Genomic DNA, 15,667 nt, shown 5'->3' on the forward strand with positions numbered 1-15,667 from the left:
AGTATTTAAACCTTTAATAATAATAATATTCATTTATTGTCATTGCAACGAGTACAACGAAATTAAAATATAGCCAATCCTGACGGTGCGTAATAACATATATGCAATAAATGCAAAAACAAATAAATACAATTATATTAAGTACAAAAGTTTTAACAGTGTTGCCTAGTGCAGAAGGTAGTGTTCAGTTCTCGTATGGCCCTGGGGTAAAAACTGTTCTTAAGTCTGTTTGTTCGGGATTTGATCGACCTGAAACGTCGACCAGAGGGCAGATGAACAAACAGACGGTGGCCGGGGTGGGATGGATCTTTTATTATTTTGCCTGCTCTACTGAGGCAGCGTAGGCTGAACAGGTGCTCCAGGGAGGGCAGTGAGCAGCCGATGATCTTCTGGGCCGTCGTGATGACCCTCTGAAGGGCCTTCCTGTCCTTTTCTGAGCAGCTGGCATACCATGTGGTTATACAGTATGCCAGCACACTCTCGATGGAGCAGCGATAGAAGGACATCATGAGCTTCTCCTGCAGGTTGGTTTTCCTGAGGATCCTCAGGAAGTGGAGTCTCTGCTGTGCCTTCTTCACTGTGGTGATGGTGTTGGTAGACCAGGTAAGATCCTCTGCGATGTGCGTACCCAGGAACCTGAAAGCGGGTACCCTTTCCACACAGACCCCATTGATGTAGAGTGGGTCGTATTCTGCACTGGTTTTCCTGAAGTCTATTATAAGTTCCTTTGTTTTGGAGGAGTTTAGGACAAGATTGTTCACTGAACACCATGCTGCCAGCCTTTGGATTTCATCCCTGTAGGCTGTCTCATCTCCTCCTGAGATGAGTCCAACCACAGTCGTGTCATCCGCGAACTTGATGATGGTGTTGGTGGGATGGGTGGGGGCGCAGTCGTGAGTGTAGAGGGAGTAAAGGATGGGGCTCAACACACAGCCCTGTGGTGAGCCGGTGCTCAGTGTAATGGTGGAGGAGAGGTGAGGGCCTATTTTGACGGTCTGGGGGCGGTTGGTCAGGAAGTCCTTGATCCATTGGCAGATGGTTTGGGAAAATCCAAGGTCAGAAAGTTTGGTGACCAGTCTGCTCGGGATGACCGTGTTAAAGGCAGAGCTGAAGTCGAGGAAGAGCATCCTCACATAGCTCCCCTGGTGTTCAAGGTGGGTCAGTGCAGTGTATGAAATAAAGATCATGCCATTCAAAGACCATAAGACATGGGAGCAAAATTAGGCCATTTGGCCCATGAAGTCTACTTGCCATTCAATCATGGCTGATCTCATTTTCCCTCTCAACCCCATTCTCCTGCCATCTCCCCGTAACCTTTAACACCATTACTAATCAAGAACCTATCAATCTCTGCTTTAAAAATACTCAATGATGGCTATCTGTGGCAATGAATTCCAGATTCACCAATCTGGCTAAAGAAATTCCTCCTCATCACCATCCCAAATGGACGTCCTTTTAATCTGTGGCTGCACCCTCTGGCTTTAGACTCTTCCATTACTGGAAACATCCACTCTAGACCTTTCATTATCCAATAGGTGTCAAATGAGATCCCCCTCATCCATCTAAACTGGCGAGCAGTGGGCCGGGACACCCCCGGCAAGCAGACCCGACTTGCAGATGGAGGAGAGCTCGCCACACAGCGCGCCGCGGAGAAGCCAGCGCGGAGTGAATGGTCGAAGCGAGGTGGACGGGTCGGAGCCTCGCGGTGGCCTTTGTGGTGACTCTTTTGTGTACTTTGTATGCAGAAGGAAAGAATTTCACTGCACCTAGCTAGGTTCAAGTGACAAAAAGGTAGCATCATCATTAGCTCCAGTCATTAAACACTCCTCACACGTTAACCCAATTACATTCATGTCAGAGGAGCTGATTTGGCCCATCGACTCTACTCCGCCATTCAATCGTGGCTGAGTTATCTTTCCCTCTCAACCCCATTCTTCTGCCTTCACCCCCGTAACCTTTAACACCCGTACTAATCAAGAATCTGTCAATATCTGCTTTGAAAATATCAAAAGACTTGGCTTCCACAGATTCACCACTGTCTGGCGAAAAAAATTCCTCCTCATTTCCTTTCTAAAGGCTGAGGTTGCCCTCTGGTCCTTCACTCTCCCACTTGTGGAAACATCCTCCCCACATCCACTCTATCTAGGCCTTTCATTCTTCAGTAAGTTTCAATGATATAACCCCATCATTCTCATAAACCTAATAATATCAAGAGGAAGAATCCATACAAATTTTTTTTTAACACAGTACAAAATTAATGTACTTTAATGTACTTAAAGGAATGACTCACCCAATACAGTGATCCTGGTGGAAAAACCAATAGCAATTGTGACTTCCGGCAACAATCAATGATAGACAAAGCATCACTTCATTGCAGTTGAAAAATAAAGTGGCCACCGGCAATTATGAAAATGAAATAAAAATATTTGGCATCTCATCTGGTGTTCAATAAATTATTGGAGACCTTTCTCTTCAGTGCCAGTTTACTCCACTAACTCCACATCCCTTGATTTCCTCATCATCTATCAGATCTAAATTATATTTTGACCACTGCCCATATTTCCAATGAGGATTAAATTAAATTATATAGAAAATCTTGCAGCAGCAGATTATTCTGTCCCAATCTCTACCCTAAATACAGCTATCTTCAATAACCAATCCTGCTTCTCTATTGTGTAGGAAGGAACTGCAGTTGCTGGTTTACATCAAAGATAGACACAAAATGCTGGAGTAACTTGGGGGGACAAGCAGTATCTCTTGAGAGAAGGAATGGGTGTCGTTTCGGGTCGAGACCCTTCAGACAGAGTCAGGGGAAAGGGAAACTAGATATGGAAGGGCAAGGTGTGAAAATGACATCAAAGCGGACAATGGTCAAGGAGATGTAGAATGGTTCACAGTTGGTTATGGAGAAGGTGACAAGGCATACAAAGTAAAATTGATCTGGAGGACAATAAAACTAGTCGGAGAATTAGGGTGGGGCAGGGATGGGGAGAGAGGGAAAGCAAGGGTTACTTGAAGTTAGAGAAGTCAATCTTCATACCGCTGGGGTGTAAACTGCCCGTGAAATATGAGGTTCCGTACTTCCAATTTGCATTGGGCCTCACTCTGACAGTGGAGGAGGCCCAGGGCAGAAAGGTCAGTGTGGGAGGGGGAGCGACGGTGTTGTAGTGTAAGGGTTAAACAGACAATTTCAGCAAAAATGTGGAATGGAGTTATCAGCTAAATTAGCAGCCCTACATTCCATAGCCTCTTGAAAACAAGATCTGCTAGAATTGACCTTGGACCTGTCCATGCGGGGACTCGCATAGTCTGGCAACGCAGCCTTTCTCAGGCCATTCTATGGGAAGGCGTAGCGTTGGTGAACAAACACAACAGCAATAGTTGGGTAGACCCCTGCCACCAGTAGCGCAGAAACGTTGCAGACAAGGGGGGCTCGGAGAGAGGGCCAGTGGCGCGGTCTGCTCTGACAGGACATGCCATAAAGGTTGGTGTTGGGCGCCCTTTCAGTGAGAGCCTCAGCCCTGGACTGTGTCGCGAACTGCCAGGAGATCAAGAACGAAACATCCTGTGGCATACTCCGCTGAGTTTGTGAGTGCCTATGGGTTTACGTGAGTGTGCAGAGATATCCTGGGGCGTGCTCTGCTGTGTATTCGGGGTTTGCGAATGCGTTCGGGGATATTCGGGGATACGCGAGTGTATGTGCCTTAGTAGTGTAATAAATTATTGAGTGAATCACACTCTGTTATCTGAATCTGGTGATTTATCAAACACAACAGGTGTTTAGCAACCAGGAGATGGCGTTGGCCTAGGCGGACTGAGCGAAGGTGTTCAGTGAAACGATCGACCAGTCTACGCTTGGTCTCGCCGATATAGATGGAGGTCCACACCCAGAACAGCAGATAACAGTAGATGAGGTTGGAGGACGTGCAGGTGAACAGCAGATAACAGTAGATGAGGTTGGAGGACATGCAGGTGAACAGCAGATAACAGTAGATGAGGTTGGAGGACATGCAGGTGACAGCAGATAACAGTAGATGAGGTTGGAGGACGTGCAGGTGAACAGCAGATAACAGTAGATGAGGTTGGAGGACGTGCAGGTGAGGGAAATTACCAATCACCTAGCCTCAACCTCACTTCAACAGTGTACTGTCACCATCAGCTTCAAGGGCACCATCACTCGGTCCCCAAGGGAAATAAAGTGACCATTGCCCAGTAGCTCTCACATCAATCACAATGAAGAACTTTGAACCATTGGTCATGGCCCACATCAAGAGTGAAAAGTGTTTAATTGTCAAGAGCAATTATAAACCCAAAAAGTTACCCATTCCTTCTCTCCAGAGATGCTGCCTGTCCCGCGCGTTTTGTGTCTATATGCAATTAAATTGTTACTTGCTGCAGCTTTATAGGCACCTGAAACACTCAGTTCTTTGCGCTACTCCCTGCACACCTGTGACTGTGACCAAGTACACCAGACCGATGTTCTCCGGTGCTATCGCTGCATCAGCCGCGTCAACAAAACACGTCAGAGTAAAGGAAGGAGATCGAGAACCTTGTGTCAATGCCAGTGCCAAAACAACTATCCAGCCCTTGATGTCAGCAAAACAAAGGGGGTTGCTGACCCAAGGAAGTGGGTGGGGTTTCGGAGAGTGAAGGCAATCCTGAGCGCATTAATGGAGTTGCTATGGAGACGGGTGATAGCTTCAAGTTCCAAGGCACCAATATCACTGTATCATCATATTTATTTTCTTATGCGTGTGAGAAGATTTGCCCTAGAATTCTCTTGGGACTTCGACAGGTGAGCTCAGGGAAGTATTCTGACAGGATACATCTCAGCCTGATATTGCAACTGCTCTGCTATTGATCGCCTCAACCTGCAGAGAGTGGTGATCACAGGCAGTCCACCATGGGTTTGTCACTTCCATCGTGTCCATTTTCACAGTGAATTGTCTGAAGAAGTCTGGAAGGATCATCGAGGATGTCTGCCACTCCGGCCATTCCCTTTTCTCTCGTCTACCTTCTGGGAGAAATGGCAGGAACTCGGAAGCTCAGATATCTAGGATTAAACACAGCTTCTTCATAGCTTCATAACTAATGAACTTTCTCCCCCCCTTCCCAGAGGTGCTGCCACACACATTTTAGTTTAGTTTAGAGATGCAGCGCAGAAGCAGGCCCTCCGGCACCGCCCAGCGATCCTCGCACATTAACACTGCCCTACCCACATTTACATTTATACCAAGCCAATCAACCTACAAACCTGTACGTCTTTCCAGTGTGGGAGGAAACTGAAGATCTCGTAGAAAACCCACGTGACCATGGGGAGAACGTACAAGCTCTGTACAGACAGCACCTGTAATCGGGATTGAACGGTTCTCTGATTTGTAAGTGCAATAAGGCAGCAACTGTACCGCTGCCCTTTACCTCAGTGGTTATTCTGTTATTGCATCTTTGTTTTGTAGTATTTCAGCTGCACTACAATCTTTGCACCACTGTTTCGCATTCTTCTCTGCATTTATTGTGTACTTATTGTATTTACTGTGAACTTTATGTGAACAAAGGCAGCACAGTGATGCAGCTGCTGCCCCACAGCGCCAGAGACCCAGGTTCAATCCTGTCCTCGGGTGTTGACAGTAGGAGTTTGTACCCTCTCCCTGTGATCGCGTGGGTTTTCTCCGCGTTCTCCAGTTTCTTCCCATGTCTCAAAGATGTGCGGGTTTGTAGGTTTATTGGCATCACAAAATGGTCCTTAATGTGTAGAGATTGGATACGAAGTGGGATAAAATAGAACCAGTGTGAACAGGTGATCAAAGGTAAACTCATTGGGCCAAAGGGCCTTTTTTCATGCTGTATCTCTGATCTAAACTAAGGAATTAATTGCACCTGATAACGCAGATGAACTCAAGCTGTGGATAAATATGTGCGACTGGGACATTGTAGCCATCACAGAAATCTGGTCAAGAAAGGGTCAGGACTAGCAGCTTAATGTTCCAGGGTACAGATACTTCAGGAGAGATAGAGGTGGGGGCAGAGGAGGGGTGTTGCTTTATTGATTAAGGAGAACATCGCGGTAGATGTCATTTCTGATGATTCGAACAGTGAGGCTACATGGGTAGAGCTGAGAAACAAGAATGGGATGATCACCTTGTTGGGAGTGTACTGCAGTCAACAGGGATTAGAAGAGCAAATATGCCAGGAGATTGCAGGCAGCTGCAGGACTAATAAGGTTGTCAGAGTAGGGAATTTTAACTCTCCCAATACCCACTGGGAATGTCATTGTGCAAAAGGTTTAGACGGGACAGAATTTCTCAAAAGTGTTCAAGAAAATGTCCTCAGGCAGTATGAGGGCAGACCCCACATGGAAGAGCACGCCTAATCAAGTCTTAGGAAATTGGGAGGAGGAGCAAGTGGATGAAGGTGTTCGTCAATGAGCCTTCAGGGACCAGCAAACACTGTTCTATTAGGTTTAAGATAGTTATGGATAGAGACGGGGCGGGCCTGGGTCTCAACCCAAAACTTCAACTATTCCTTTCCTCCAGAGCTGAGTTACTCCAGCTTTTTGTGTCTATCTTCAGTTAAAATTCTAAATTGAGGCACGAGCAACTTTGAAGGTATTAGACGGGAACTCATTCAAGTTGATTGGAGCGGGTTATTTAAAAGAAAAGGAAGATCTGGAAAGTTGGATGTTTTTAAAGGTGTGCTGACAAAAGTCGAGGACGTGCATGTTCTTGGTAGAGTGAAGGGCAAGGTAGGTGGGTGTAAGGAAACGTGGATGAGGAAAGACAGGGCCCCATAGGAATTAAAGTGGTCAACTCTGTGGAGTCACAGGAGATGGGCAAGGGCTTCAATGAGTATTTCTCCTCTGGTTTTACTGTGGAGAAAGACATGAGGACCTGGGATCTTGAGGCAGTCAATGAAAGAGTCTTGACGACAGTCAGTATTACAGCCAAGGAGGTGCTGAAGGTCCTAACATGTATGAAGGTAGACAAATCTCCCGGGCCCAATCAGATATATCTAAAAAAATGGGAAGCTAGGGAAGAAATTGCAGGTGCTCTGGCTGAGATTAATGAGTCATCATTAAATACAGATGATGTATCAGAAGACTGCAGGGTGGTGAATGTTGTGTGTCTATTTAAGGTATGCGGGGAAAAACCTGGGAACTGAAGGCCAGTGAGCCTTACATTTGTAGTCAGAAAGTTACTAGAGTTTTCTGATGGATAAGGGGCTGATTAGGGATAGTCAGCATGGTTTTGTACGTGGGAGATAATTTCTCACAAATCCGATTGAGTTTTTTGAAGATGTGAACTAAAAGGTTGATGAGGGCAGAGCTGTAGATGTAGATGGATTTCAGCGAGGCATGGTAGGCTCCGCATGGTAGGCTCCGCATGGTAGGCTCCGCATGGTAGGCTGCTCTGGAAGGTTAGATCGCATGGGAACCAAGGAGAGATAGCTGAATGGATAGAAAACTGACTTCATGGAAGGAAGCAGAGGGTGATGGTGGAAGGTTATTTATCGGACTGTGACTAGTGGTGTGCCTTAGGGTTCGGTGCTGGGCCCATTGCTGTTTTCATCTATATCAATAATTTGGATGAGAACGTACAAGGCATGATTAGTAAATTTAAAGATGACACTTGCTATGGGAATAGCGCCCTCTGTGGTGCAGTACCGAGGATATATTACCCATGAGGCAGTAGCCAAGGGGATCCTGAATTAAAATGGCTGAACCCAAGACTCGAGTGTAAAGCCTCTGTTAATTAGTTGTGTAGCTGTAATGGAGCAGGTTACAAAAAGGAAGCACAATAACAAAACAACACTGAAATGGGTGGCATTGTAGATAGTGAAGATGGTTGTCAAACATTACAACAGGATCTTCATCAGTTGTGCAGGTGGGCTGAGGAATGGCAGAAGTCTAATACAGAGAAGTGTGAGGTGTTGCATGTTGTAAGGCAAAGCAGGACAGGACCTACAGAGTGAATGGCAAGTGTCTGGGGAGTGTTGCCACGCAGAGGAATCCAGAGTACAGGCATATAGTACCTAGAAAGAGGCGTCACAGGTGGTCAAGAAGGCTTTTGGCACATTGGTCTTCATCAGTCAGACTATTGGGTAAAGAAGTTGGGAGGTTATGTTATGATTATACAAGACATTGGTGAGGCCACGTTTGGAGTATTGTGCTCAGTTTTGTGCTCAGTTTTGTGTCATCCTGTTATAGGAAAGATGTTATTAAGCTGGAAAGGATGCAGAGAAGATTTACAAAGATGTCAGGACTCACGGACCTGAGCTATAGGAAGAGGTTGAGCAGGCTAAGACTTTATTCCTTGGAGTGCAGGACGATGAGAGTGATCTTATAGAAGTGTATAACATCATGAGAGGATTAGATAGGGCAAATGCACAAGAGTCTTACTCCAGGTAGGGGAATTAAGAACGAGAGGACAAAGGTTTAAGTTGAGAGGGGAAAGATTTAATAGGAACCTGAGGGGCTTTTTTCTATACAGAATGGTGCGTGTATGAAACGAGCTGACAGAGTAATTGAGGCAGGTAATATCACGTTTAAACAGATACATAGGTAGGATAGATTTAGAAGGATGTAGGCCAAATATAGGCAGGTGGAACTAGTGTAGAGGGGACATATTGGTCGGCGTTGGGCTGAAGGGCCTGTTTCCACGCTCTCTGACGATGGTATGTATGAGAATAAACTAATCTGCATTTGTATCTGAAATCAGAATGCTGGAGCTACCAAGGTGTCCGTGGCCGAATGGCCTCCTGTACGCTGTGTTCAGTTTGCTGAGAATTTACTGAAAAGCTAATCTCATTGGAGCAGTACAGGCCATCCCGAGTTATGGACACACATATTTATGGGTGTACTTCTATAATATTCTTACATTTAAAAGTCCAACATAAGTACATAGATTTGTTAATACAAATGGCAGAACCAGTTTCCCTCTCCCCACTTTGAGTGATTGTTCTTTATCAGTCTTATGTGCTTTTAGACCATGGAGCAGTACAATACAGGAAGAGGCCCTTTGCCCCACAATGACTGTGTCAAACACGATACTAAGACCAAATCTTATCTGCTTGCACTTGATCCACATGCCTTCATTCCCTACACATCCATGTGCCTATCCAAAAGTCACCTCAATGCCTCTATTGTATCTGCCTCCATCACCACCCTGGCAGCAGGTTCCAGGATGTCATCATTCACTACTCTGTAGAGGTACGGTCACCATAGAGTGATCTTTGTGTACATACTGACTTACGGACAAGCTAGACCTAATGACATAAAACCAGAAAGCGTTTGTCTCCCAGGGACAGCCGATACTCAATATTTTAGGAACATTTACCTGTGCTCCCACATTTTCTATGAAGGCTTCTTCCTCATTTTCATGTTTCTCTTCCTCAAGAGTCTTTTTATCAATGGGCTCAGTGTACGTGTGACTCTTGTCTGATGGATGTTGCGGACCTACGTGAAGGGACCTTTCAGCTGTCCAGGAATCCTCAAGAGCTCGCCCAGACGCCGGCATATTCTTCTCCTCTGTTCTTTTCTCACCGCACAATCTACTGTAGTCGCTATGAGGGAAACCAGCTTGATCACCATCTTCAACCTCCAGTCCAGCCCGAGGGGCGATATTATGTCCTGTGATGTTTCTGGCAGCAGGTTTCAGATTGTCTGCAAGTGCCGGTGGTTCAGTGGACAAAACGATGTCACAACTTGTCCTCGGATCTTCATAAGTGTGCGCAGAACGCCCGCCTGGAACTCTTCGTCTACGTAGATGGTTATCACCACGCCCATTATCGGATCCCCCAGCTCCTTCCCGATTCATTATCTCTTCGACACCCTGGTGATTCATGTTATTTTGTCCATTAGTACCTGTAAATGTAGACTCATCATGGTTGCTCTCTCTACTGATGTTGGGAAGGTATCGAGCATCTCCCCCGGCCTGATAATCCACACTCACTGCCCTTTGGCAGACGGTGCCATTCATGGGGTTTTGCATGAGGCACGGCGCCCTCTGCTGTGCAATTGCAGATCGAGAACCATCATCAGGGTAGAATCGAGGTAAACCATACCGGGCAACTGACTGACCACAGGAATACCAGAATGCCTGCAAAACATACAAGAGGGGTACATATGGTAACATCTGAAAATTACTGAGCATTGAATTCATGTTCCGAAGTGATAGGAGCTGAATTAGGCTATTCAGCCCAATGTCTACTCTGCCATTCAATCATGGCTGATCTATCTCTCCCTCCTAACCCCATTCTCCCCATATATAAGAAAATAACTGCAGATGCTGGTACAAATCGATTTATTCACAAAATGCTGGAGTAACTCAGCAGGTCAGGCAGCATCTCGGGAGAGAAGGAATGGGTGACGTTTCGGGTCGAGACCCTTCTTCAGACTGATGTCGGGGGTGTCACCCATTCCTTCTCTCCCGAGATGCTGCCTGATCTGCTGAGTTACTCCAGCATTTTGTGAATAAACCCATTCTCCCCATAACCCCTGACACCCATACTAAACAAGAACCTTAAAAATATCCATTGACTTGGCCTCCACAGTCTTCTGTGGCACTGAATTCCACAGATTCACCACCCTCTGACTAAAGGAATTCCTCCTCACCTCCTTCCTAAAGGAATGTCCTTTAATTCTGAGGCTTTTATCTCTGGTCCTAGACTCTCCCACTAGTGGAAACATCCTCTCCACTTCCACTCTATTCAGGCCCATTGTACAAACTCTTACCACAATCTAAAAGAGACATTTCGGGACCACTGCTACATAAAAATAACTTGCAAAATCAGTAACCTCAATATGTCAACCTTCTACACTGCGGAAACAATCTTGATAGGTTTCCTGAGCAGAAATTAGGACCTGAGCCAGTAGAAAACTGAATCCCCATATTCCATCCATTAGCAGGTTCATATTAATAAATGGACATTTATTATAGAAAATTGTATTTCGATAAACATCATTCCATTTGTTGATTAAAATTTCAACTCACAATAATAGACAAAACCACCATGAGGGTCACAGGAACCTGCAAAACCCATGGTAGATCTTTAAGGATGTCTCGAAAAAGCTGACTGATCGGTTGCCCAACATGTTTCAATGGTTCAGTGACGAGTGTAGTTATGGTAAGCATCACGGCCTAAAGAAAAACACATACACAGATCACATCACTGGATCGTTAAATGAATTTCTTTGCATTCTGACCATTCATTTTGCTTTTTACCCTGGCTGGTGGCACCTCCCAAACTGGATGAACCAGGAGGGCTTCATAGTATTTCTCACATTTGTCATCCTGCAGTGTCCACGTTCGCCTGAACCACTCTGTTTGTAGAAGAAGAATTAAAAAATTAATATTCCATGTTACTCCAAGTTTGGGATTATATTTAATCATGACAAAACTCTGACAAAATCGATTGGCTGGGGCCAAATCTTGCCCAAAGGGTCTCTCTGGAAAACTCCTTATGCAATCCATCCCAACCACGACGCATGGTTGTCCTGTGTGTATAAAGGAGGCCGAAATGGACCCTTTTAAATAAATAAATAAATAAATAAATAAATGTCTGTCCGTCCGTCCGTCCGTCCGTCTGTCTTACTTACTTACTTACTTACTACTACTACTACTACTACTACTACTACTACTACTAAAACTCAGATCTTGTGAATATATTTCTTTGTTTGTATTTTGTATCAGTGATCTCGGCTGATTTCGGCAAAACGGTGAACCGTAGCGCCACAATTTTTGCACCGCCTTAATCACCACGCTGAACGTTGGTTGAAAATGATATTTTCATTTAATTTGGTCGTATATTTTTTACGTTACAGAGGTTTTAAAGTTAAAACATTTAATTTCTAACCGATTTATTCAAGGTCTTCAGCGTGTGACGTCACAATGCCCCTGTGAGATGAGCTCGCACTGCCCCCCCCTCCTACTGATTTATTGAAGGTTTTCAGCTTGGCGCTGCTGTGCGTCTGTGCGTATGACGTCAGCACGCATGCGCGGCCTCTCCTCACTCGCTCCAACAACATGGACGCCCTTAGCGGAGCCGCCCGCCCGCAATCACCGGCTCCCCTCTCCTCTCTCCCCTTGCTTCTCTCCTCTCTCCCACCCTGGAGACCCTCTCCCCGCTATCGCCCGGACCCAGCGCGCCGCCGCCCTATCCGTCTCCAGTAGTCCGGGCTCGGCCACGCCACAGTAACGGACGCGCTCCGCAGCTCCCTCCTCCTCCCTGCACGATCCGTAAGTGCTTTTCGCCGGGACCATGGGGGGGGGGGGTGGTAGGGAAAGGGGGGTGGGGGAGAGTAACGGTGGGGGCGACGGGGAGGGTGGGAGGAGGAGAGAGTGGGGGTGGGAAGAGGCAGAGTGGGACTGGGGAGGGGGACAGCGGGGGTGGGGGGTTGGTGCTGGGGGCAAGAGAGAGTAGGGGAAAGGGGTGTGCTGGGGAAAGGGGGGGTGTGGGGAGAGTAAGAGTGGGGCTGGGGGAGGAGAGAATGGGGGGTGTGGGAATGGGCCCACTTTGCTAGTATATGACTAAAACTCTCATCTTTGATGTCTGTTCCCGAAATACAGCCAAAACAGTACACGATAGTGCAACAATTTTAGGCCCACCTTACTCACCATTCTCCTGCGGTGTGCAGTATCAAGTTTCGTTATATTTTATAAGCAATTCAGCTTATAAACTTTAATAAATGCGCTCCCACTTGCCGGGCCCGGCATCCGTGCCTGTGTAGTTGGGGGAGGGTTGGCGGGCCCGGTGGTGGCGCGCCTGCGTGGCAGCACCGGGAGGACCAGCGCCCGTCCCAGCGTTCCCCACGCCTGACCTTCCTCCCATGGTGCAGTGCGGCGGCAGAGAGAAGGTGAAAGAAGATGGCTGCCGGCAGGCCTAACATGCGGCAGCGCCTTGCGGCCGCTCTCCTCCTGCTAACCGCCGCGATGGCCGCCCAGGGCTGAGGTGAGTGGCTCCCTCTCCCTCTCCCCCCCGGCCGCTTCCCGCTCCTCACTGCCCGGTCGGTGCCCATGTCTGCCCGTTGTCGTGCCCTGGATTAACCAGGAGATCCCCGCCCATGGTTTACATTTCATTGCTCTGGTGTGGGTTTGGGTGCAATACATGTCATTCAAATTGAAGGACTCTAGGGACTTGCGGTAACTTGTTAACATTCCTGTCCCAAACTAACATTCATTTTTTTAACAATCAGCCTGTCGATACGGCTCAGGATTATATCATATCATAACAAGAAATTGTATTACTAAGCCATTGAATCGGACAACGTAAAGGTTTGCCTGTCCCGCTGAGTTACTCCAGCATTTTGTGTCTGTCAACATTTGGAGATTGTGTTTATGCCTATATCCAATCTATTGTGCAGTATCAAGTTTCGTTCAAATTGTTGCGCATTCGTGTACCGTTTTGGCTGTATTTTGGAAACACACCCCATAAAATAAACATCGCCATTTTGATCTAATAGACAATAGGTGCAGGAGTAGGCCATTCGGCCCTTCGAGCCAGCACCGCCATTCAATGTGATCATGGCTGATCATTCTCAATCAGTACCCCGTTCCTGCGCATACCCCGCTATCCTTACAGCTATCCTTAATACTTCCGTGTTCAATGCGTGCTTCGTTGAACGATGACTCCTGAGATAAATGCTCAAATTTTCTTCAAGTTAAAGTTTGACCACTCAATAATATTAGAATTGTGTCTTTTTTTTCATCAACCGCTGTCACAACGGGAACTTAACGGGTCGTGTTTCATTCAAATTGTTGCGCTATCGGGTACCGTTTTGGCTTCTTTCTGCCCAACCAATTGTTCAAGTGTTTTTGATTGCAACATGCGCCCTAATTTAGTTCGACAAAGAAACTGACAAGTTACTAAAGAACATTTAGTAACAACGGGACCCAACAGGTCGTCTAGTTTTATATAAACTCATGAACCTGTCCAGTAGCCAATTTTGCTTTTTATACGGCTAGCTGTTCAGAAGTGGCTAAAGTTGCCACATTTTACAAGTTCAGAATGACTTGTTGTGTTTGTACCCTTTTGCAGTTTAAAAGATTTTTGCACTTACATCTCTCTTTTTCTAAATAAAAAAGAGAAAATTGTAAAAGAACCAAGACAGAATTTCCAAAGGAAATTGGATTGGAGTAACTTCAGTGGGAATGGTTAGGTAGAAGGGTGATATGATAAAAGTATACATTTATATCATTAACTATGGTGGGTTTACTGTACTATTCTATACAGTTTGAGAGTAGGTCTCAACAAATTAATCTGTCATCAGTCTGAAGAAGGGCCTCAACCCAAAACGTCACTCATTCCTTCTCTCCAGAGATGCTGCCTGTCTCGCTGGGTTACTCCAGCATTTTGTGTCTATTTTCAACAAACGAAAGGCAGGGAGGATGAGTTGACTGAGGAGTTCGGAACTGAGGACACAGTTTGAGATCAGGGATAAGACGTGTAGGATTCAGATGAGGAAACATGTATTCACTCAAAGTTGAACCTTTGCAATTCTCTGCCATAGACAGCTGTGGAAGCTCCATTGTTGTTTTCATTCTAAATAGAGATCAATGCATTTATGGACATGAGAGAGTTGAGGAATAGGGGGAGACTCAGTCCAATCCATCATGGGTACAGCCCTCCCAACCATTGAAAGCATCTAAGTGAGGCACTGCTGCCAGAATTCATCAAAGACCCTCATCCAGGCCATGTCCTCGTCTTGCTACTACAGTGAAACAGATGGTATAGAAGCCCGAAGTCTCACACTACCAGATTGAGCAACAGCTACTTGAGCTGACCATCACAAGCCTAATACATAATCCTAATACCCTGTAAAACCACAAACCCATGGATTTTCCTCCTTTCTTTAAATTCCTCAAAGGCCCTGTCTAATTCCATCCTTGTACACCTTGCATGCTCTTCCTTTTCCTTTTGGTCCAAATTTACAACCTCCTAGGTTCCCTTAGTTTGCCAATAATGCTACACTCACAGAAGCCAATCACCAAGAGATGTTCTATCCGAACGGTATATTTTTAATTAAAAGCTTGTTCAATGAAAAGTACTCACCAGCCAGACTGCCTGTCCAATCCAACTTTTGGACTCCTGTACATATCAGTGTATCATGTTCCATCTTGGCAAAATTAGCTTGTCGTTTAGCAAAAGCTGTCTGCAAAGATAAAACAATTTAAAACATAAAGACTTGTATCAGAAAATTTTATCGTATGATTTGCATTTTCTGGAGACTACAAGACCAACAAGAAAAGTAGAAATACCGCAACATATTGGCAGGATTTTCAAATGTCCAAATGGACAACATGGCGCCATCAGCAATGGCAGCCTCGCCGACAGTCTGTCGGTCTTGTCGTCTTTTTTGTTATTTTTAGTGTGCTTTAAAAGTACATGTTAATGTTCTCTGCTTTGTTTTATGTGGGGGGATAGGGGGAAAACTTTTTTCAGTCTCTTACCTTGCCGGAGATGAGATTGTTTTCCGGATCGTATCTCTGGTTTCTCTGCAGCCTAACATCGTGGAGCTGGAGGCCTTGCTCGAGACTGACTTTGAGCCCCACCGTGGGGCTGTGGGTTTACCATCGGAGCCTGTGATCCCTTGCCTGGGATCGACGCTCCAACCCGGATTTCAACATCGAGGAGCTTGCAGTCTTGGGTAGAGACTGATGTCGGGAAGCTCCAA

At 46.0% G+C, this 15,667-nt stretch overlaps 1 protein-coding gene across 3 annotated transcripts in view; it reads right to left on the reverse strand.

Annotated features, from left to right (window-relative positions):
* The window catches only part of clcc1 (chloride channel CLIC-like 1), a 31,844-nt gene that overhangs the window by 1,698 nt on the left and 14,479 nt on the right, over nt 1-15,667 (reverse strand). For 2 of the 3 annotated variants that reach the window (XM_078407814.1, XM_078407812.1), the window contains 5 exons: nt 15,046-15,145; nt 11,220-11,317; nt 10,989-11,135; nt 9,333-10,094; nt 977-5,053 (listed from right to left, as the gene is read on the reverse strand). In XM_078407814.1, the coding sequence (XP_078263940.1) occupies nt 4,967-5,053; nt 9,333-10,094; nt 10,989-11,135; nt 11,220-11,317; nt 15,046-15,145 (1,194 nt within the window). In that variant the 3' untranslated portion in view covers nt 977-4,966. Of the gene's footprint in view, nt 1-976; nt 5,054-9,332; nt 10,095-10,988; nt 11,136-11,219; nt 11,318-15,045; nt 15,146-15,667 lie in introns of those variants that run through there. The other variant, XM_078407813.1, reaches the window with a different exon arrangement.

The sequence above is a fragment of the Rhinoraja longicauda genome, chromosome 11 (genome assembly GCF_053455715.1).
Source record: "Rhinoraja longicauda isolate Sanriku21f chromosome 11, sRhiLon1.1, whole genome shotgun sequence".
NCBI classification, from domain to species: Eukaryota; Metazoa; Chordata; class Chondrichthyes; order Rajiformes; family Arhynchobatidae; genus Rhinoraja; species Rhinoraja longicauda.